Source organism: Kogia breviceps, chromosome 1 (assembly GCF_026419965.1).
Source record: "Kogia breviceps isolate mKogBre1 chromosome 1, mKogBre1 haplotype 1, whole genome shotgun sequence".
Taxonomy (NCBI): Eukaryota; Metazoa; Chordata; class Mammalia; order Artiodactyla; family Physeteridae; genus Kogia; species Kogia breviceps.
This window is the reverse complement of record NC_081310.1, coordinates 40,266,469-40,287,217: the sequence shown is the minus strand read 5'-3', so window position 1 is coordinate 40,287,217 and position 20,749 is coordinate 40,266,469. Positions and strand designations below refer to the sequence as shown.

Sequence of the window (20,749 nt, the reverse complement as noted above, 5' to 3'; positions counted from 1 at the left end):
GATCACCAGCCCTGTGACTCTCAGGGATGCAGAGGACAATGCCAGGGCTCTGGGACTGAGCCCTACATCCACCCACCCCCACCCAAGCTTCTGAACCTGTTGGGGGCCAGCCCCACAGTGGGAGGAGACAGACCTCATCCTAGGAAGGCCCTGGGGCCTGGGAGCAAGTCCTCGGCCAACGTGTTGCTCCAGTGAGAGGGCTCCGCCCCGGGCCTTGAATTGTTTCCCCCTCTGTTCAGAAGGATGAACTGGATAGAGGAATTCATGACTCTGAGTAGCAGAAAAGTGAACATTTAATGCCACCATAGTTTGATTCTTTTTAAACACCAGATTCTTTTTTTTTGACAACATTTTTCACCTCATATGCCACAAAAAGTCAGAGATCGTAGCCAGCAAACAATGTCTTCACACTGGAAATGGCACACAGCTTAATGTCACCAGGTTTTGAGAACTATAACTTTCTTTTCCAGACTGTTCTCCAGGTAGCCTGCTCACATTTATCATGATCAAGCCAACAGCTAACTTATATCGCTATGCGAAGGCCCATACACAAAACCAGCCTGTCTGCAAATAGGCTGTTGGGACCTACCCAAGTACAGAATAGTTGAATTTCTGACTTTAACAAATGAATTTTGTTACAAGTTTTTAACAGCAAACACTTAATTTTTAAAATGGCACCAATCTTTTATCCAAATAGTGAATTTAAAACCATGACATTAAATACCACCATTGAATTTAAAGTAAGATTTTATGAACTTGTTTATGAAATCGCTGTTTCTGACACAATAAATGCACTTGGGCAGGTCTTGTCTGCAATTTTCAAATTGGCCCATTTCTACAGATTAGCATATTTATATACACATACATACATGACTAGAGCTGAAGGAACCACAAAGATCATTTAGCACACTGTCCTCATTTTACAGATTCGAAAACTGTGTTCCAGAAAAGTTGGGTAATATATCCAAGGCCATAGGACTTTTGTCAAAACTGGAGTTAGAACGCAGGTTTTCTGTTCTATGTTCTTCTACCATGTCACATACCTTCTGTACACATGCATCCGTATACACCCCCGTGCACACACACGTCAGTACATCGGTGTGGTGTGTGTCCACATATCCACACAGACCTGGTGCAACAGCACCTCATGGGAAGAGTCCAAGATGCCGGACTCAGATCCCAGTTCTGCTATAAAACTACTCTGTGAACTTGGGCCAATCATTGGCTATTGACTTCAGTTTCTTCATCTAAAATGATTATCCCCGGCTCCTGAACAGAGCTTTCATTTCTTCAAAGCACTTCCCATCAACTATACCATTTTCTCTTTACACTCTCCCAGAAGGGCAGCTATTATGACCCCCAACCTTCCATCGGGGAGCCCGAGGTCCAGCAAAGTGAAGCGACTTGCCTAAGGTTGCATAGCGAGTGAGGAAAGCAGGCCTGGAGCCTGGTTTCCTTACTCTGAGCTCAAGGCTTTTTCTCCTAGGTTTAGCTGCCTCTCAAATGAGACTACTGACCCCAGCCCCTCCTGGCCTCTCAGGGATCCAGTGAGGGGACAAGATGCTTTAAGTATTATGGGTTGTAAGACTCACTAAAGTGCTTTGGTTTGTCCAGAAAAAGAAGGGACTATATATATCCAAGGTAAGGAACTTCAGTTCCCTTTTCCAAACCCCTTCAGTAACAGCAGGGGTATGTCTTAGGAGGTGGGACGTCTTAGGGAAATGTAGGAACCTAATACTGTCTGCACTTTTCAGAAATTTAGTGTTGAACCAGCAGGAGGCTGGATCCTCTTTCACTCAGGCCTGTGGAGGCTGATTTCCAAGACCGTTATCATCAAATTCAAAAGGAAATGATCTTTTCCTTTTCAGCTACTTACTTTAGAAACAAATTAGATTTTGAACTAAGCCCTGTACTTTGAGGATTGGATCCTAATCCCTGTTCGCCTGTTTTATTTCTCTTTCCTCCCCGCTGCCTGTGTCTCTGTTAACAGAGCTGGCTAGAGTGAGGAGAAAAAACAGCCATAGGCAGATCCACCAAACTTACACTTTGATGCATAGCACTTGGATAGCATTTCCAACCATGGTGTATAAATAAATTATAAAACACGAGGCGCCACAAAACAACAACCTGAGTTTACAAATAAATTATAACTTCTTCATAAACTGAATATGACAATGTGGGGTGTTGGTTAGCAGTATGGGGAATGAAACAGTGAGCCTTTTTAGTTTCGGATGTAATTTTTACATCTATATAAAATAGATGTGTGAGTGCCAGCATTTCAGCACTCGCCCTACACACATGGACGTTGGGAACTGCGTCTAGAGAATATTGATTATACGCACTAAAGGCTTGATGCCACCTCAAGCACTTCAAGTAGGTCCAGTATTATGACATCATCTCTGGTTCCAAGCAGGGCCACCCCAAAGCAGAATGCACTGTTTAGGGAAGGATAAGCAGCTTCTAAAACTTTGCAAAAACTTTTTCTGAGAAGATGAGCTTCTTCTGGATTGGAATTATGCTGTTATCTGGAAATGACAAGCAGCTTGGAATAGATAATGTATTTTGTCGGGAAGATTGATAAGGGACACAATTTGTGAGTTTTTACCCACAAATGTTGACAGATCTTTGCTGGAGGAGGAGAAAGAGAGATTATAATCCAAAGGAACACTATATTCTATTACCTGTCCACCCACTACAGCCCCCCCGCCAAAAAAAATTTTAGACCTTTTGCTGGCATTTGTCAATGAAACTGAGCGTCGGTTTTGCTTCACTGGGCATAGAGAAAAGTGGGTTGCACGGGCCTTTCTTGGGGAGTCAAGTTTCAGTGTGGCAGTATTGAAGAGCGTGCCCTATGGGGGAAGATGGGCCATACTGCCTGGGTCGCGGCAGGCAGGCCCCAGGGCCAGCGCCAATGGATGATTTATTCAGCATCAGTTTGTCAAGAACAGGGCTTTCAACGTGTTTCTTACTTGCATGGTTTCAGGGTTTAAAATACACTGCCTTTAAAAGTGAGGAAGTCTTTAAATATGCGCTCAAGGAGTGGGGTTAATCTTCCAGCAGGAAAAGAACACTGAATAAATTCATGAATTCTTCTGGTTTCAGTTTTGAAATTAACTCATCTTTAGTAATTTCTGTTACAGCCCAAACCCTTCTTGGAATAGGGATTTAAAAACATTCACCACATCATTATTTATGGTGGGAGCCTTGATTACAGATCAGCAGTGGCCAATGACACAGGCAACTGTGTGTAGGGCCAGGGTAACAAATGCTTGGGCTCTTGCAAGCCCTGCCTCTATCCCAAGAAACCCAGAGCAGACAGCTGCTTTTGAATAGTAACACCTAAAAGGCTGATGGATTAACCAAAATTCATGATCAGCATCAGAAACTGAAGCCCCAAAAGGGCCTCTTGCTCAACACGAACAGAAATCCAAGAACCAGCACAAGATATATATGTGTGTGTGTCAGACTTTTTGAACCACTGCCCTGGATGGTTTTTGTGGCTATGATGAAGTCACCACCACCTTCCAGGAACAGCCTCCAAGCTTAAGACTAATTTATGACAAATGGCGAGATTCCTGCCTGCCGAATTCCCCACTCTGGGCTGCATGGCATTTTATCGCAGCTCTCTCCTCTCCCCAGCATGGGGTCCCTTGTGTGAGCCCCACCTGAGTCAACGCAGGACCAACCTCTGCATTTACATCTCAAGCTCCCCAACTTCAGAATAGCAACTGCAGATAAAAACAACAGACAGGATGTTTCGATTTCAAATCTGGAAGAGATGAAAGTTAGTGACAGCCTCCCCATGATGTAGAGGGGAATTCAAGGACAAGAATATCGAAAGTTGCAGCTCTCAGGTGGGGCTTGAAAGCCCAGGATAAAGCAAACTCTCACTCTGTGGCAACATGAAACACCATCATGAAATGCAATATGGATTCACTCCCCGGAAACATCCCTATTCCACTTTCAGGCTCTGAGATTTGCTTCCACCTCCCACTAAACTATTTGGAGAGGGGAACAGATTTCAGACAAAGAATTAAGGCTTCCACACCTAAATGTTAATTTCAAATAAATATTTTTCTGGTCCTTTCATTTGTGGATAATAAACTGGAACAATGGGTTCTTTGACATTCCCTTTGCCGTCCTAGGTTATCTGTCACCAAAACCCCAAGGAGACCTGGACCTACCACACACCTGGCCATTGAATGAGGTGTTCTTCAGTTATTAGAACTGCTATAGAACAGCTGACCAGCTGTACAATCAACTTACAGGTAGAACCAGGAATAAGCACATTATAGCATAAAAATCATGATTTCTTCACATGGTTTACGAATACTTGGTGTGTTAAGATGTTTGTAGCTTACTTATGTTAGAAAAGAAAAGAAAGGAAAAGGAAAAAAAAGGGAAAAAGCCAGTGGACAACCTCCATGCCAAGTTGTTCTCCTACACCATGGCCAAAAGCATCCTGCGAGAAGCTCCATGGTGTGGCATCTTGCGAGGCCAATCTGACGTGGTAAGAGAGCTCCTGGTCTCATTCAGCCCTTTGGCTATCTCATAACGTTGCTACACACATATAAAGCAGGTTTAGGCAGGAGGCAAGAGGAAGGTCACTCCCCTAGGAAAGTTTCCACTGATCAAGATTTTAATTTCTATAGATGTTTCTACTTAGTCTCACTCCAGGAAAGGCACGAAGGCCCCAGTGCTGGCCTGCTAAGGAAGTCAGCACAGTGAGGTAACCTGTGGGAAAGACATGGCCAGGGCAAAAGCTAAGGACACTGATTACCAATCAAGTGCATTTGTTTCCAGCAAAGACTAGGATACTCACCTGTGACAATCCCTCAGTTAAAGGCTTTTCATGAAGTGGTGTATATCAAACCAGCAACCAAAGAGGTGCCGAATGGAAAAATCCAAACAAACTCAACAGATTGGCATCCTTTGGGGTCCAGAAGCTTCCATTATGCTGCTGTAGAACAAGGCCATTAACATAAGTGCTGAGACCAGAGGTGCACCCAGAGCCATGGGGCTGCCCTGCAGAATGAGGTTAGGGTGTTGGAACCCTGCCTTCCAAGAGGACAGACACACTTGTTAAAGTAGAGGGGGAAATGATCCGCTCTGGAGTAACTTTTCACCATATTGTAGCCCATTTCAGCTATCAGATGGGAGTGCAGCTTCTCTGTGCACCTCTGCATAGGAGCGTGCTCTAACCAAACGCAGAGCCAGACTTGTCATCCACGGAGCTGGCTTCCAGTCTTGGGGGCTGACTTCCCAAACAAAGCTAATGGGGCCATCTGTGCCCTGTTCTGACCAGTAAAGGACTGGTACTATGAAGCTCACAAGACTATGGTTCCCACTTACTGAGTTCAGCTGAGCTATGCTGGGCTACACGTGTCCTGAAGAGCATTGTCAAAGAAATGCAAAGGTTCCTCTTCCTTGGGGAGCAGTTGGGGCTGAGGAGTTGGTTAGCCAGGACTGCCTCGCCTGGAAATAGGCTCATGAAGATATGCTGCATTTGAGGGCAAAAAGAACAGGGAAAACCCCGGGCACCTCTATCAGTGGGCGGGCTGCAGGGGCCTGGGTGAGCCCTGACCTGGAAGGTAGGTGAACTCCCTGCTGTTCAACAGCTGTTATTAGACAATCCCTTGACCACTCTGGGCCTGGGTTTCCATCACTAAAATGGGTATAATAGTCCCTAAGGGAATTGTGGCATGGATGAACATCTCAACTTGAGAATGAGGTCCACAGTCAAGCCCTGCACATCCATATGCATGAAACTCTGTGCCCGGCCTCGCTACAGGTGTGTGATGTATGACAGGAAAACTTTCTCTGCCTTCAGGTGTCAAGGTTGGGTGGCCAAGCCTAGTTGTTTCTTGGGATGGAGGCTTTGGTTCACATGAGGACTGGGACTTCTTGCATTTAAGCAGCACCCTGGGCAACAGAAAAGTTGTGCAACCTCACATCCATCCTTGTTCTGGACCAATACTGTTGGGGTCTCTGAGCTTCTACAAGCCCAGGAAGGTCTCCAAACTGGGAAAAATCCTCTGCTCTAATAAATTTGCAAAACTAGGGAGCAAAAAAATATGGCTCTGCTGAATTGGTTCAAGGTCTCAATCCAGAGTCTTTGGAATAAAAATGAATATGAAAAATGTTATGAGGGGCATGAAAACACTGGATTCGTGGGTAAAAGAACTAGTATATGTATGTGTTCAGGACTTGGAGGGGAAACTATTCGAAACAAACATCCCACCCAAAGGGTAAGTAGGGCCCAGGTCATAGAGGCTCCTTTCCCCCTAGAGACGCACCCCTTTCTCCTCTCTTTTCTCTCAAGCTCACGTGCACCTGCTCCATGATCGACCTCCGAGTCTGCCTGCTGACCCTGCCACTCGTAGGAGCTGGCATTGAGCATCACCTGCTGTTCCAACCTTCTTTGGAAACACACTGGCTTGTGCCGGAAGTCTCTATCTTCTGTTTGAGTGGGCTTCCCAGCAGGACCATAGCAGACAGTTAACATTTATTCATATGCAATACCGATTAGGAAATAGCTCTCCAAACACAACTTACTTAGAAACAGCAAGTCAGAAATAGGATAAAACACCAAGAGAAAACGAGCTGTAAATACATTGCAAAAATGTGTTTGATTTTTTTTTTTTTTGTTCGTTTTGTTGTTTTCATCTTGACTAGCACCATCTGTACACAAGAAAGTATGAACATAAATGTTTGGATAATAACAAAGATTTGCAAGGCACTTCATCAGTCATCCGGAGTAAGTTGTTTTGTTTTCGCTTTCCACAGCAGGTCCACCCTCGCCTTTTCTCACAAATCAGGAGAAGAGTGAGGTCGCTTTTGCCAGCAGTTCTTATGTACAAACAAGTTCTTTAAAGTTCCTGAAAGTGCTTTTTCAGTCTCACGGGGGCTTCCACGTCCCTTGCGTTTCCCATCATTTTCTCCTCTCCTGCGTGTTTGGTGTTTGCACCTTTCCTACAGAAAACAAAAGAAAAATCACCTTCCGCTCCACGCTCACTCCAGACTTGCCACCGACCTTCGTCCTCCTTCCGTGGTCACTGAGCGCGGCTGCCTGCGGATCGGGAGCGAGGGCCGGCCGAGCGGCGGCCCCCGTCAGCGGCGCCGGGAGGTGATGTCGAAGCAGGTGATCATCATGAGGTGCGCCTTGCAGAAGTTGACGCGGCTCTCCAGGCGCTCCGTCACGCACTCCAGCGCTTCCAGGTACTCCAGGGAATCCAGCTCCAGAACCTGCTCCAAGTCAACTGCAAAGAAGGAGAAGCCGGATGGAGACGCGTGGCCAGCAGGGAAGGGTGATGGGACGGCTCAGCCGTGCTGACCCACCGCTGCTGCACCTGCGCCTGCGCCTGTACCTGCGCCTGCGCCTGCACCTGCGCCTGCGCCTGTACCTGCGCCTGCGCCTGTGCCTGCGCCTGCGCCTGCGCCTGCGCCTGCGCCGGAAGGTCTCAGGCAGCGCTGCCACACCCTCCTGCCCAACCCTCTGCTGCTCTCAGGTCGAGAACAGAACACTTTACTACTTGTAGTTATATTGGGGCCCTTCATTCCAATGATAACGTTAGACCCCTGACATTTTATTGCGACTCTACTGAGGGACAAAGTGACATCAAGCTCTCCCCACCTCCACCATCTCCATGACAGGATTTGGGACTCTACCAGCACCATTTTCTTTATTAACTAGAAAATAAATAAAGCTTCAAGCTGAAGTGTGGAGAAGCCCTTCCTTTTTGGGGTCTCACCAGAATGATGTTTATACCTCTGCCTGCTGATATAAGTGTGTTGCTCTCTGGTTAGTCCTTCACACAGCTGTGTGCAGTTGCCTCTCTAAGCAGTGACCCTGCCTCTTGGTACTTCCTGTACAGTTTCATATACTCACTGGTCCTTTGGGAACTAGGGTGATGATGGAATCTATGTTAATAATTACGATTCTTAAGACTCATAGACATAAAGAATGGACTTGTGGTTGCCAAGGGGGTCGGGGGTAGGTAGGGATGGACTGGGAGTTTGGGATTAGCAGATGCAAACTAGTATATATAGGATGAATAAACAACAAGGTCCTACTGTATAGCACAGGGAACTACATTCAGTACCCTGTGATAAACCATAATGGAAAAAATATGAAAAAGAGTATAGATGTATGTGTGTGTGTCACTGAATCACCTTGCTGTACAGCAGAAATTAACACATTGTAAATCAACTATACTTTAATTAAAAATAATAATAATTATGATTCTGTGCTCAGAAGCTGAGATTTAGGACCCAGATGCTGTCCCTAACGTTCAGGCCTGCACAGAGTTAAAAGTCTGTTTCCTTCAGTTCCTCAAGGGCAGTTATCTGAGGCCACCCTCTCCTGGCCCCCAGCCACTACTTGGTCCAGTGGTGACTGGGCAGGGGGGGTAGGCTGCTACAGAGTGCCCAGCATGGACAGGACAGGCATGGGCAGCAGCCAGGGCAGTGGGAGTGGCCCTGGAATCCAAGGCAGGAGACCTGCACTTGACTCCCAGGTCGGCCACGCCTAATCTTTTGCTGGCAAAGGGTCCTGAAAAGTAACAGGAGAGTCATAATCCAGAGTCTGCCTACTTTCCTAACTAGAGTTGCCATGAAGAGTAGAACCAAAAAGAGACAATGAATGTGAATGTGGTCTGAGAACTGCAACAAGATACAGGAACATCAAGGGTTGAAATCAAGGCTGACTTCTTTTATAGGAGACTTAACTGAGCTCAGAGAAGTGAGGCGCCCTGCTCAGGGTTATGCAGTTAATAAGGGCCGGAGCTGGGAATGATGCTGAGGCTCCCGAATACCAGTCTAATATTTAAAAACCAAACAACCCCCCTCACCATACCATAACCACATCAGTTATATTATTGGATCACCTTGGAAATTAAAGAAATGGATTCCAGAACATTTATTTCTAGCCAACACCCAGCCTATTATCCACACTCAGGGAATAGTCAGAATACAGCCTCATTGATTTTGGGGGGGGGGTGTCATTTTTGGTTTCAATTCATCTTGAAGAAACAATCTGTGTTTCTCCTTTCACGTGGCCTTCTATTCATGACCTTTCTCAGCATCAAAAAAAATCCCTGATTCCTGACATGAACAAAGGCAAGAAGAAAGGGATCCTTTCCTGGAAGCATCTACGTATGTACCGACATTTAAGCTGCTCCCATCCTGGGAAAAATGTGACTTTGTAAGATGAAGACAATTATTAAGACTGCCTTAGGCATAAATAGCTCTCAAAAAATGTTAATGAAAACAGCAAAAAGGAAGAGGAACTGCTGAATGGGCACCCCTGGGATCTTGAAGTGCCTGAGGATTCATGGAAGAAGGAAAAGGGTATGCACAGGTGGGAGAAACATAGCAGTCGGCTCCATGTTTATGCCGCGGCCAGACTTCAGCTAATGTTCTTGTTCGTGTCTTGTCTGCCCTATCACAGCCTTAGATGGAAATACCCTGGAGAGCAGGAGTTCATGTCGCTGTCCAGATTTCTAACAGGGGACCTACCTTGCTGCATCATGCAAGCAGGTGCTGAGGAAATGTCTCCTGTTGAGGATAGCTATTTTGTTAACGCTGGGATAATACAAACACTAATTACTACCAGACATTGCTCCTTCATCACGGGAAGGCAGTGTAACCAGCACTCGACTGAGAGTAACTCGTTCACTCTCACAACAACCTTATGAGGTAGGCACCATTATGTGCCTACCATTTGACAGTTAAGGAAACCAAGGCTCAGAGAGGTTAAGCGTCTTACCCGAGGTCTCACAGCCAGCATCCAAAGTGGGTCTGCATGACTGTGGTTGTCACCACCAATGGTACAACTCAACAAGGTAAGATGCATCACAGACTGGTCACAGTGCCCTGTCCTCCTTTAGGTTCTTTTGATCCTCATATGCACTCATGAGGTACTCAGGGGAGATGTTATTACCTCAGTGCTATGGAAAGGAAGCCGCCTGAAGACATACTGTGAAAGTGGCAAGGCGCAGCTAGAAGACCAGCAAATTCTGTCCTTTCTTCTTGGCCCAGGATCAATTCACCCAGTATTTCTTAAACCTAAGCCCCAGACGCCGCCTGTCACGCTCCCAGCACTGGCCTGGGAATGCTGGGGAGAGGGTGATGTGACCTTCAGGGGACAGTCCTGAAGAGAGGGAGACACAGGGAGGCTGAGGGAACTGGAGGGAAGAGCTGGTGAGTGCCGGACAGGAAAAGGAGGGAAAGGAATTTTAGTGGAAGTAATGTATTTTATTTCAGAGACTAAGTCGTCTAGCATTGGGCCCCCATATCCATGTGACAGTTGGGACCAGATTTGAGCTTTATTTTGTGGTAAATGGAATGGTTAGAAACAAATAAATAAGAAACAATTGAATCCATCTTTCAAAGGGAGCAGAATTGTTCTAAATTGTTATTAGATGGCTACTGTCATCTGGGCTTTCTATTAAATGGAAATAACACTGTGAATGTTATTCTTTTCACTCAAAAATGTTTTTCTTGCTTTCTGGGTCCTTTTTGAGGCTTTTCTAGGATTGCACATTTCTACCCTATGAAGCACTCTATAAATTCTTGTCTAGTTCAGGCTAGATATGCAATGTGACTTTGTGGCCGGGGAGCAGATTGGTAATATAGCCTTCATGTCTGAGTGATTGTCCACCACATGTAGGGGGAAAAAAAAATCTCATTTTCAGGTGCTTTGGACTGAGACACATAAGAAATAATCGTGCAAGAGCAATACTCACAGCCCTGCTGCCCACACCCCTCCCACCTGCCCCCCGCAGAGCGGGATTGCGCTCAGGGAGGCCTTCTCCAGCCAAGGGGCATGGAAGGCCCTCGGGCTCAGACAGCGTCTGTGTCCTTCTCAGCCTGGCCTGTTTAACTGGTAAACCCAGGAGTCTCAGTGATGGGCCTTACATTCGCTGAGCCACTTGTTGGGATCCAGCATCAGATACTGTTTCGTCGTCTCCAGCTCCTTCATCAGCCACTCGTACTTGGCTCGGACCTCGGCAATTCTCTGCTGGCGATGCTCCAGAATTTTCAGCTTTGCATTGAAGCACATGACCTCCTAGTACACAGATGGGAAGGAGATGGGGGTGGAGGGGGGAGAAGAAAGGACCTTCAGCTCAAATCCAGCCCAGGCTACCTCTTCTGGAAAGGAATACTTGTGCTTATGGTCAGTGCAAAAGGAGCAGGTCACTGGGAAGTCTCGGAGGGAGCTGGGGGCTCAGCTCAGACAGCCCACTCACGGGGTAGGACTATCACTGGCATATCTCAAATTTACAAGGCGGCTGGCGCTCTAAGCTGGAGCCAGGAGAGCCTTCAGAGGTATCCGGGCGGGCGGAGAAACAGGATGCTCTCCCGAGCTGTGTGCACCGGCCCGCCTCCCGCCGGAAGCCGCTGGGAGTCTCGGTGGCCTGCGCCCTCCTCTCGGGCGCGGCCACGGCGTCAGCCCCGCGGGGACCTGATGGGGGACTGCCACCGCGTGGGGAGGGGGAGGCGCACCTTGCTGCTGCCCCCTCGTCGCCGCTGCAGCCGCTCCACGTCGTCGATTTCATAGACTTTAATCTCAAAAGGTTCCCCGAGGCCCCTCTGGGTGCTGCGCAAGGGGCCGTCCACCCAACGGACCCCTGCGCTGTTGGCCGGTTTCCTCACAGGGGAGGGGGTGTCAAGGGACAGCGCCGGGATGAGCCTCCGTCTCTGGGTACCTAGGTAGGGGATTAAGCCTAAAGTTAATCATTTTGAATTTCTATCTTTTTTTAACATCTTTATTGGAGCATAATTGCTTTATAATGGTGTGTTAGTTTCTGCTTTACAACAAAGTGAATCAGTTATACATATACATATGTTCCCATATCTCTTCCCTCTTGCGTCTCCCTCCCTCCCACCCTCCCTATCCCACCCCTCTAGGTGGTCACAAACCACCTAGCTGATCTCCCTGTGCCATGCGGCTGCTTCCCACTACCTATTTTACGTTTGGTAGTGTATATATGTCCCTGCCACTCTCTCACTTCGTCACAGCTTACCCTTCCCCCTCCCTATATCCTCAAGGCCATGCTCTAGTAGGTCTGTGTTTTATTCCCGTCCTACCCCTAGTCTCTTCATGACTTTTTTTCCCTTAGATTCCATATATATGTGTTAGCATACGGTATTTGTTTTTCTTTCTGACTTACTTCACTCTGTATGACAGACTAGGTCCATCCACCTCACTACAAATAACTCAGTTTCATTTCGTTTTATGGCTGAGTAATATTCCACTGTATATATGTGCCACATCTTCTTTATCCATTCATCTGTTGATGGACACTTAGGTTGCTTCCATGTCCTGGCTATTGTAAATAGAGCTGCAATGAACATTTTGGTACATGACTCTTTTTGAATTATGGTTTTCTCAGGGTATACGCCCAGTAGTGGGACTGCTGGGTCGTATGGTAGTTCTATGTGTAGTTTTTTAAGGAACCTCCATACTGTTCTCCATAGTGGCTGTATCAATTTACATTCCCACCAACAGTGCAAGAGTGTTTCCCTTTTTGAACTTCTGTCTTTTAAATGTAGTTTTGATGCAAGGGCTGGCGGCGTGACAGGCCTGTCGGAGCCTGTGGCAGAGCTGTGTTTGAACCCCTCCAACCTCCCACCTCCCGCCTCAGCATCCACTTCCTTACTTGGCACTTGCTTTACCTCCACAAGCTCAGATGTCCCCCCTCACCTGTTGAGCCACCTGTGGTCTCCCCCCTGAAACACACAGGCTGGAGGACACTAGACCTGAGAGTCACCCTGGCCACACCCTCAGCATGGACAAGGGTTACCGTGAAATTAGAGACGTTCCATTAGTGAGAAAAGATCCTAGTGTTTGGTATTGTGGTAGGAGAAGTTTATTTGCTTCTAACAACAACACTGGAATAAGCACTGATTATGCCAGGCCCTACTTATCATGCCTTACACACTGTGACGGAGACTGCTAGCTGCCCCCCAGTACCTGCCCTCCTCTTCTTCCTCTGCAGAAGACCCCGAGTTGGAGCACGGCACACGGCCACCCAGGTGTACCCTGTGTGGTACATGTGACGTAAGCTCCACCAGTGCAATAGAAGCAGAAGTGCCCTGTGTAACGGCTAGAAAGTGTCCTGAAAGGGTGAGGTCTGCTCTCCTCATCTTCTCGCCTTTATCCTGGATGGAATATGGGCCTGCTGGCCGGTCCATGACATGAAGATCATAAACAATAGAAAAAACAAGAGAAGGAACCTGGATTTCTGACACCCTGGAGACCTTCACAGTGGTACATGTGTTACAACTCAACCTACATTGACACGTCATTATCCATACGGATACCCAGGGTCCATAGTTTACACTGGGGTTCACTCTTGGTGTTTACATCCTGTGGTTTGGACAAATGTGCAATGATGTGTATCCACCATGCATGGAGTATTTTCCCTGCCCTTAAAACCCCCTACACAGACTTTTACATGAGAAATTAATCTCTATAGTGTTATTGGGGTTTTTCTGTCACAGACAAGCCTAGTATCTAATTTAATTCTCACAGAAGCAGAAACTAAGGTACAAAAGACTTCAATAAGTTGCCCAAAGTCTCAGTATTCCCTTCTTTAAAAAATCCATTGCCCACATTCTCCACCAAAATAAAACATAAAAATATCGGATAATAAACGATTTCCCCAAAGGATGGGTTATGATTAAACATCACAGAACTTGGCACATAGTAGGTGCTCACTGAACACGAATATCCTTTTGATTGTTTTTCTTCATAATCTATCTGAGGAGATGAAAAATACACAGAAATCATAGAGACTGTATGGTTAGGCCATTTAAGATGGCTGTTCTCTTGTTCTCTATAAATCCCCTGCTTGACCAGTCCCTGCTTCACTCACATGACTACCCAATCCTCTTAATTACAGGGCTTAATCAGTCCCTGATAACCAATGAGCCCACCTGACATCAATTCCCGCTATAAATGGTAGCTTCCTTCTCCCCCGAGTGGGGAAGACTATTGCCATATCTTGTCTGCCGTACATGGTGGGGTGTCACTCCAGGACCCTTTGCATCAGGTCCGTCTGACCAGTAAACCACTGATGTCTCTGGGCCCTTCCTTTGGTCTCGAGGCTGGGTAACTGCAAGGCTTGTGGGCCTGCAGGGTGCATCCCAAGAACTGGCGAGCCTAGCTAGGAGACCGAGGAAACTCCTGTGAGTGCTGAGATGTTGGGAAAAAAGGACGAGGATGGAAAGTCGCAGGGATAATCCCGAGGAGGCTGTCCACTAACATGGTAGGGCCCAAAGGGTTGCAGGGATAAACCCGCAGTGGGGCCCTGTGGCAGCTGTCTACCGTGAGAGATGTCTTTCTGTTCCATTATTTTAATGCTATCTTCTTAACCTCCGGGTCTCTTTCCAGTTTAAAAGTAGCAGCCCCGTGCTCGTGGCTCATCTGACTGCCCAAGGATGGCTGGTGAATACAGACAAAATGCAAGGATCTGGATTACCTATCAAGGGTGTTATCTGGTCGGGTAAGACAAGCATACCCCCGACCTACCATGCCTAAACGATTACAGGCCCAGCCTTTAGGGATATTAACTCAGGAACCGGCTTGTGAATTAGATGTGTCCAGTTACCCAGAAGGGATTAGCTGGGGCCCATGGCAACGGGAAACTAATAAGAGCGCCCTTGGGCCTCTGGTCCCAGCTCTGGCAGGAGACAGAGCAATGATACAGTGTGGTGGCAGCAGCAGCTATCTGCCACCTACAGTGCATTACAACAGGTGGAGGACGTTACAAAAGGCCTACCCGAGTCACCCAGCAATGCAAACGACCACTGTCTGGCGTCCAGGACAGCTAAGCATGACATATGGGACCCCCGTGGACACTGACAGTGACCAAGGACCATGCAGTTCAGGAATGGGCCGATAAACATGACATACACTGGCATTTCCACCTGCCTTACGACTCCACTGCTGCCAGGCTAACGGAAAGGATGACTGGGTTACTTAAACAACAATTGAGATGGGAACTCGCTCTCTCAACATGTGCGCCAGGAGACTAACTCAAGCCCTAGGAGCTATAACTGAACATCCCAGGAGCAATTGTCCCAGTGCCGACGCCACGTTAACCCAGAGGAAACTAGTCAACACGACCTGCGTTCAACAGTTGCCCACCGAAGGACCATTGCCAACTACCGGTCAGGACAACAACTCGCTCTGGCCCTGGCCACAGGATCTACCCCCAGGGGAACACGTTATAAAATGGTCCTGAGACTGGCAGGCAAGCCCCTTGTGGTTTGGGTTTGCTGCCTCCTGGGGAATAAGATTAGAAAGGGACCTACAGGTTTGACCTGACTTCTACCTGCACTCCCCACCCAGACTACTAAGGGAATTAATCCAGGGCCCCTACTGCAGAAAGGCACCATTCTATCACATCACCTCTCCAGTATTCAGCACTGGCTGTAGGGACTGGGGGTGGACAGGCGATATTGCACTGCAGGCCAGGATGAAAACCACAGGCAGGTGGTGCTATCTCAGGATGCTGACGCTGCTTGTTATCTTGCTTAATGATCACGATCTTCCCTGTAATCTGTCTGTTAAACATCTTACATTTCACCCCTAGTCTGAGCGGAGGTAATCTGTTTGTGGACTGGGTGACAACGGTGGCCTCACTACAAAATGAGTTTGATTGCTGGGTCTACAGTGAGATGCCATTGTCATCCTCCTGTGAACTTCCATGAAAAATCGACCGGATAAGCACCTAGCTCCAAAGATTGCCCACATCTTGGGCTCCTGATACTCTTTAGCTGCTGGTGTCTGTACTGCATTTGTGGTGTTTGGCTGCAGTGCACCTCTACACACCTGACGCCAGGGATATCGCAGAAGAGGGGTGGACCAAGATCGTAAGGGTGGTGCAGGGTATGTACGGATAGATTGTACGGTTAGGCCATTTAAGAGGGCTATTCTCTTGCTCTCTGTACATCCGCTACTTGCCCAGTCCCTGTTTCACTCACGTGACTATTCAATCCTCTTTATCAGAGGGCTTAATCAGTCCTGATGAGCCCACCTGACGTCAATTCCCTCTATAAATGGTAGCCTCTTTCTCCCCTGAGTAGTGGAGACTGCTTCCGTGTCCTGCCTGCCGGACAACGTGGGGTGTGGCTCCAGGACCCTTTGTGTAAGATCCCCTGTCCAAACACCATTGATGTCTCTGGGCTCTTCCTTTGGTCTCGAGGCTGGAGAACCACAGGGCTTGTGGGCCTGCGGGGTGCAGCCCAACAGATGAGATTTGTGCCCTTAGAGGCAGGTCTCTAGAGGATTATAAAAGCACTCACCATAGGACTGGCAGGGCCAGGGGCACCACTGCACCAAGCACCACCTTTTCTGGTGACTGGTGGCATGAGTGAGTAAAGCCAGGCCCTGGCTTCTGAGGATGGGGCCTAATCTTTTCACCCACCTCTGAAGTGGATCTAGCCTCATGTTTTGGGGAACTACCATGTTTGTTCCCCTGGTTCTGGCCCCTCTACCACTGGGAGGCTGCGGGCCTGGCCCCCTGGGAGGGAAGTTTGGGCCTGTAGGTGGTGGCACTCCCTCAAACAGCTGCAACTCCTGAGGCACACCCACCTGGCAGCTCCTCCCTCTAGCAAGGGGCATCTAGGAAGCTTGCTTTCTCCTGGAAGGAGGGTGGTGGGGAAACGTGACACCATCCCAACCGGTTTATCTTGACGCTGAAGGGGAGCGCGATCTAATTTAACTCAGGATTGATATGTGGTCCCTCCTGAGTCCGAGGAAAGAAGGTGGAGTCTGCCTGAAGCCGTGGCTACCTGCACTTAGAGTCTGGGCTGATTCTGCTTTTAAATAGAGTGGACTCCATCCAGTCAGATTTCAGTGAGAGTGAGGGAGAGCAAGAGAGCTTACACGCCATGAGACAGCAGCAGTCAGATGGGGCTGCTGCAGAACACGGAGGGAGGCCGAGGAACGCCGAGAACGCAAAGGATGCGCAGTCTGGTGGTTTTTCTGGACGACCTGGGAGAAGGGCTGCATCGCTAGTGGGCTACTGTTGGGGGAAGCACTGGTCCTTACAGCACCATCCCCATGGTGCTCAGGGAACCCCGGAGGAGTTAGTGCCCTCTCTGCCCCACTCTCCCTCCATCCTCCTCCCCCTAATTCCAGTGGGTTCTGCCTGTTGAGTGCTGGGCCACCATGGCCTGCGTGGCCTGATGACCCTTCCAGAAAGAAAGACAGTGTACTCTTCTCCAACTTTGAGAGATCCACTGACTGCTAAAGAAAGCTTAAAGTACCACAAGCTCAGAGAGAAAAAGAGCCAGAACTCTTCGGTATAGAATCAGGGGGCCAAGGCACAGGACGACTTTCTCACCACCCTAGAGAGCTAGTAATGTGAAAAGCCTCTATCTGCAGCTCTAGGTGGTGGTGGTGATCGGGTAGCGCATGACTGTTCAGAGGAAATGTAGTTTAATGCTGTGAAGGAAGTTTCAGAGGGATGGATGGCACCCTCACACTGCTGGAAAGGGCACAGGAAACAACGGTGCCCAAACGCCACGTCATCACTAGGAGAGAACTGACCACTGGGCCTTTGTCTGGGTCCCCACAGAAATACGATTTCTTGGATTTTCAGCATGCTCCACCCTCTCCACCTCTCAAGCAGATGCTTCCAGCTTTCTGCTGAGCCTAGTCCCTGTCAATGACCACTTCCTTCCAGGTTGCTGGAAGGTCAGGGAAGTGTCCGCCGTAAGGAAGCTGTGGGGAAGCGCCTTAGTCGGGCAACAGTGGTGCAGGGCCCCATCAGATGCAGCTGTCTGGTTTGGGATCACACGTCCTGATGCCAGTGGGTCAGGATTCCTTTTTCTTCTCTATCACTCCCTGCTCATCAGCCCAGCACTCAGTCTGGACGTGGAGACGTCAAGTGTGTAAAAAAAAAAAAAAAAAGAAGCACTTAAGCTGATAAATGCCAATAGCTTTGCTGCATGAAATGGCCCCAATTTGACCTAAGCCCACCCTCTCCCCTCCCCATCCAGGTTTGGCTGCCACCTGTGTTCAGCAGGAGGGGCCCCCGGCCCGTCACGCCCCACTCTATCCTCCGCAGCATTGATGGCCCCAGTGAGAAGTCTGATGTTGGGCCTTCCATTTTTATCATCACTGAGTGCAGATAAAAGTGTCCACATTTGACATATATTCACCACTATGTATAAAATGGGTAACTAATGAGAACCTACTGTATGGCACAGGGAACTCTACTCAAAGCTCTGGGATGAACTAAATGGGCAGGAACTCTAAAAAAGAGGGGATATATATATGTATACGTATAGCTGATTCACTTTACTGTACAGCAGAAACTAACACAACATTGTAAAGCAACTCTACTCCAAAATAATTTTTTTTTAAAGTGTCCACACTGAGCCTGAAGATGCTGCTTCTTAGGTCAAATGTCAGGAAACGTGGGCATTCTGAGCGCCGAGGACTCACAACACTCCTCCGGGAACATGCTGACGTCCATCCCCACTGCCCGCCCCTGAGAACCCGCCGCCATCAGCTTTCCCTCCGTCACCCTCCGTCTTCATTCCGACTCAGGGTACAGGCACTAGAAAGACACTGAGTCAAAAAGCAGAAAGCATGAATGCCGGGAGGACCCACAGGCATCCGCGATGAGGAGAGGGAGGGGAAAGGTCAGCGTGTGTGGATTTACTGGCCAGCAGGAGTCAGCTCCGTGGCCTCCCAGATGAATGAGGATGGGGCCGCACTGGCTGCTAGAGAGCTTGAATTGAAAAGTGAACCCTTCCCAGGCTGGACAGGAGGCGGGGAGGGGCCCGGCCTCAGAGCTCAGCCCCGTACCTGCCTCCACCCACTCTCCACTCTAAGGGGCTTCCTCGGTGTCTTAGGGAGCCAATTACTTTTCTAGTAGTTCCCAACTTATAGTCAAAAAGGCTATCTCATTTGGAATCCTTCCTCATCTGTTTCTAGGTAGAGTCTCTTAGAAACACTCTAGAAATCTTACAGCTGCCAAGAAGCTGCTTGCCTTATCCCTGTTTTCATTAAGCCGGGAACCACTGTGTTTCCTGAATTCATTAAAACAAAATAAGATTGCACCTGAGAACCGAACGAACCGAGGGGTACAGACAGAGTGAACCATGGTGTTCTAGGCCCTTTGGAGGAGTAACTGGTCACAGGTTTTGGTGCAGTGGATCTGCTAACTGAACCCAGCAACCCATCGGCCGGTAATGTTTACTTGGCACCCAGAGAAGGGAAGGCACAGTGTTTGGTGCTTAGAGTGGAAAAGAAAATAGAGGATAGGCTTAATGTTTAAAACACAGGTCACCAGCAGGGCGAGATATGAGAAGTACATAGAAAAGAACTCAGCTAACTTGTAGGACCACACGGTCAGCCAGCCAACCAACCAATGCATCCATCAATGGTGTCCAACTGATTCATGGTAACCTGTACCAGCCCAGCATTGGGGACCCAACAGGCTGAGTCAGGTGCCAAACAGGGCTCTCAGGAGCTCATGTCCAGGCAGGTCAAGCCCTGGGTGCATCTCAGAACCGATACACTCCCTGGCTAGTTTCTCTCCTGGGTTTTCTGGATGTTGTGTCACACCACACCTGGGCCTGCTACAGTGGAAATGAACGTCACTCAGACCAAGGTGCTTCACTCAGATCTAATTTTCATATTTCCCCAGCCAGCCTGAGAGAGAAGGAAAAAAAAAAAAAGAGAGAAGCCAAGAGGGTAACATACCAGGTTTGGGGTGAAGTGTCAGGAACATGAGGAGGAAGAGAGAGAGTGTCCCGGGAGAGCCCACATGATTGATACATGATAGCAAAGAGCTATCAATCACTGAACGGATGGGGCTTCAGGGGCGGCCAAGCTGATGCAACCATGCCATAAACTGCCCATCACCAATTGCCATCCTCTTAGCAACTGAATGCCCTCTGGACAGGGTGGACATTCGCTCCCCACCTGATCTGGCTGTCATCACTCTACTTCTTGGCTAATGGCTACACGTATACATTCCTGTACCTATCATGGGGGAGCTGGCAAGGAACGGTGGAGGGACTGATGAAAATCCATCCATAGAAAGCAACCCACAGCTTCTGTCACCTTATGACACTCTCAGCCAAGAACCTATAATGACTCCCCATTGCCAAATGCAATAATTCTTATCACAGTTGCCAGTTGTTCAAGGAATAACTTGATCTGGGCTTACATTTTCTGTCCATTATTACATCCATTAAGAATCCCCTTGTTGAGCTAATCCCACTCTTTATCCGTAAATCATGCTCTTACTGCCTCAAGTCGTGCTCCCATCACTGCCTCAGCCCTTTACCCGCTTTGTCCCAGCATCCTTTAAGGCCTGGCCCAATCCCAACGTTTCCCTGTAGGCTTCTTCAATGTTCTGGGCCCTCTTTGTCTAAATACTTCCTACCCTTAACTCTCAGACCTCAGTCAGCACTTGGCAAGACACCTTGGTTCATGGTTCACTGTTCCACACTCTTCATCCTTGCTCGCCAATGAGATGACACACTTCTCACAGTGGCCTTGTCTTCTACGCTGCCTGCTCCTCCCCAACCACACTTGCAACTTCCGTGTCACCAAGCTCTAACTGCACAGAAGAGGCCTGATCAATATTTAACAACTTAAAAATAAATCCCATTGACTACGGATCATCTTATGGAAAGGAAGTCCTATTACCACCAATATTCTTTATATTATTTGCACCAACTTCTACAACGTGAACATCAGAGAGACCATGGTGGT

At 48.2% G+C, this 20,749-nt stretch overlaps 1 protein-coding gene across 3 annotated transcripts in view; it reads right to left on the bottom strand.

Moving 5' to 3' along the window:
* Positions 1-261: 261 nt before the first annotated feature.
* The window catches only part of KIF26B (kinesin family member 26B), a 508,676-nt gene continuing 488,188 nt past the window's right edge, over positions 262-20,749 (bottom strand). For 2 of the 3 annotated variants that reach the window (XM_059068030.2, XM_067030752.1), the window contains 3 exons: positions 11,506-11,708; positions 10,918-11,068; positions 262-7,259 (listed from right to left, as the gene is read on the bottom strand). In XM_059068030.2, the coding sequence (XP_058924013.1) occupies positions 7,111-7,259; positions 10,918-11,068; positions 11,506-11,708 (503 nt within the window). In that variant the 3' untranslated portion in view covers positions 262-7,110. The remainder of the gene's footprint in view (positions 7,260-10,917; positions 11,069-11,505; positions 11,709-20,749) is intronic. The other variant, XR_010840066.1, reaches the window with a different exon arrangement.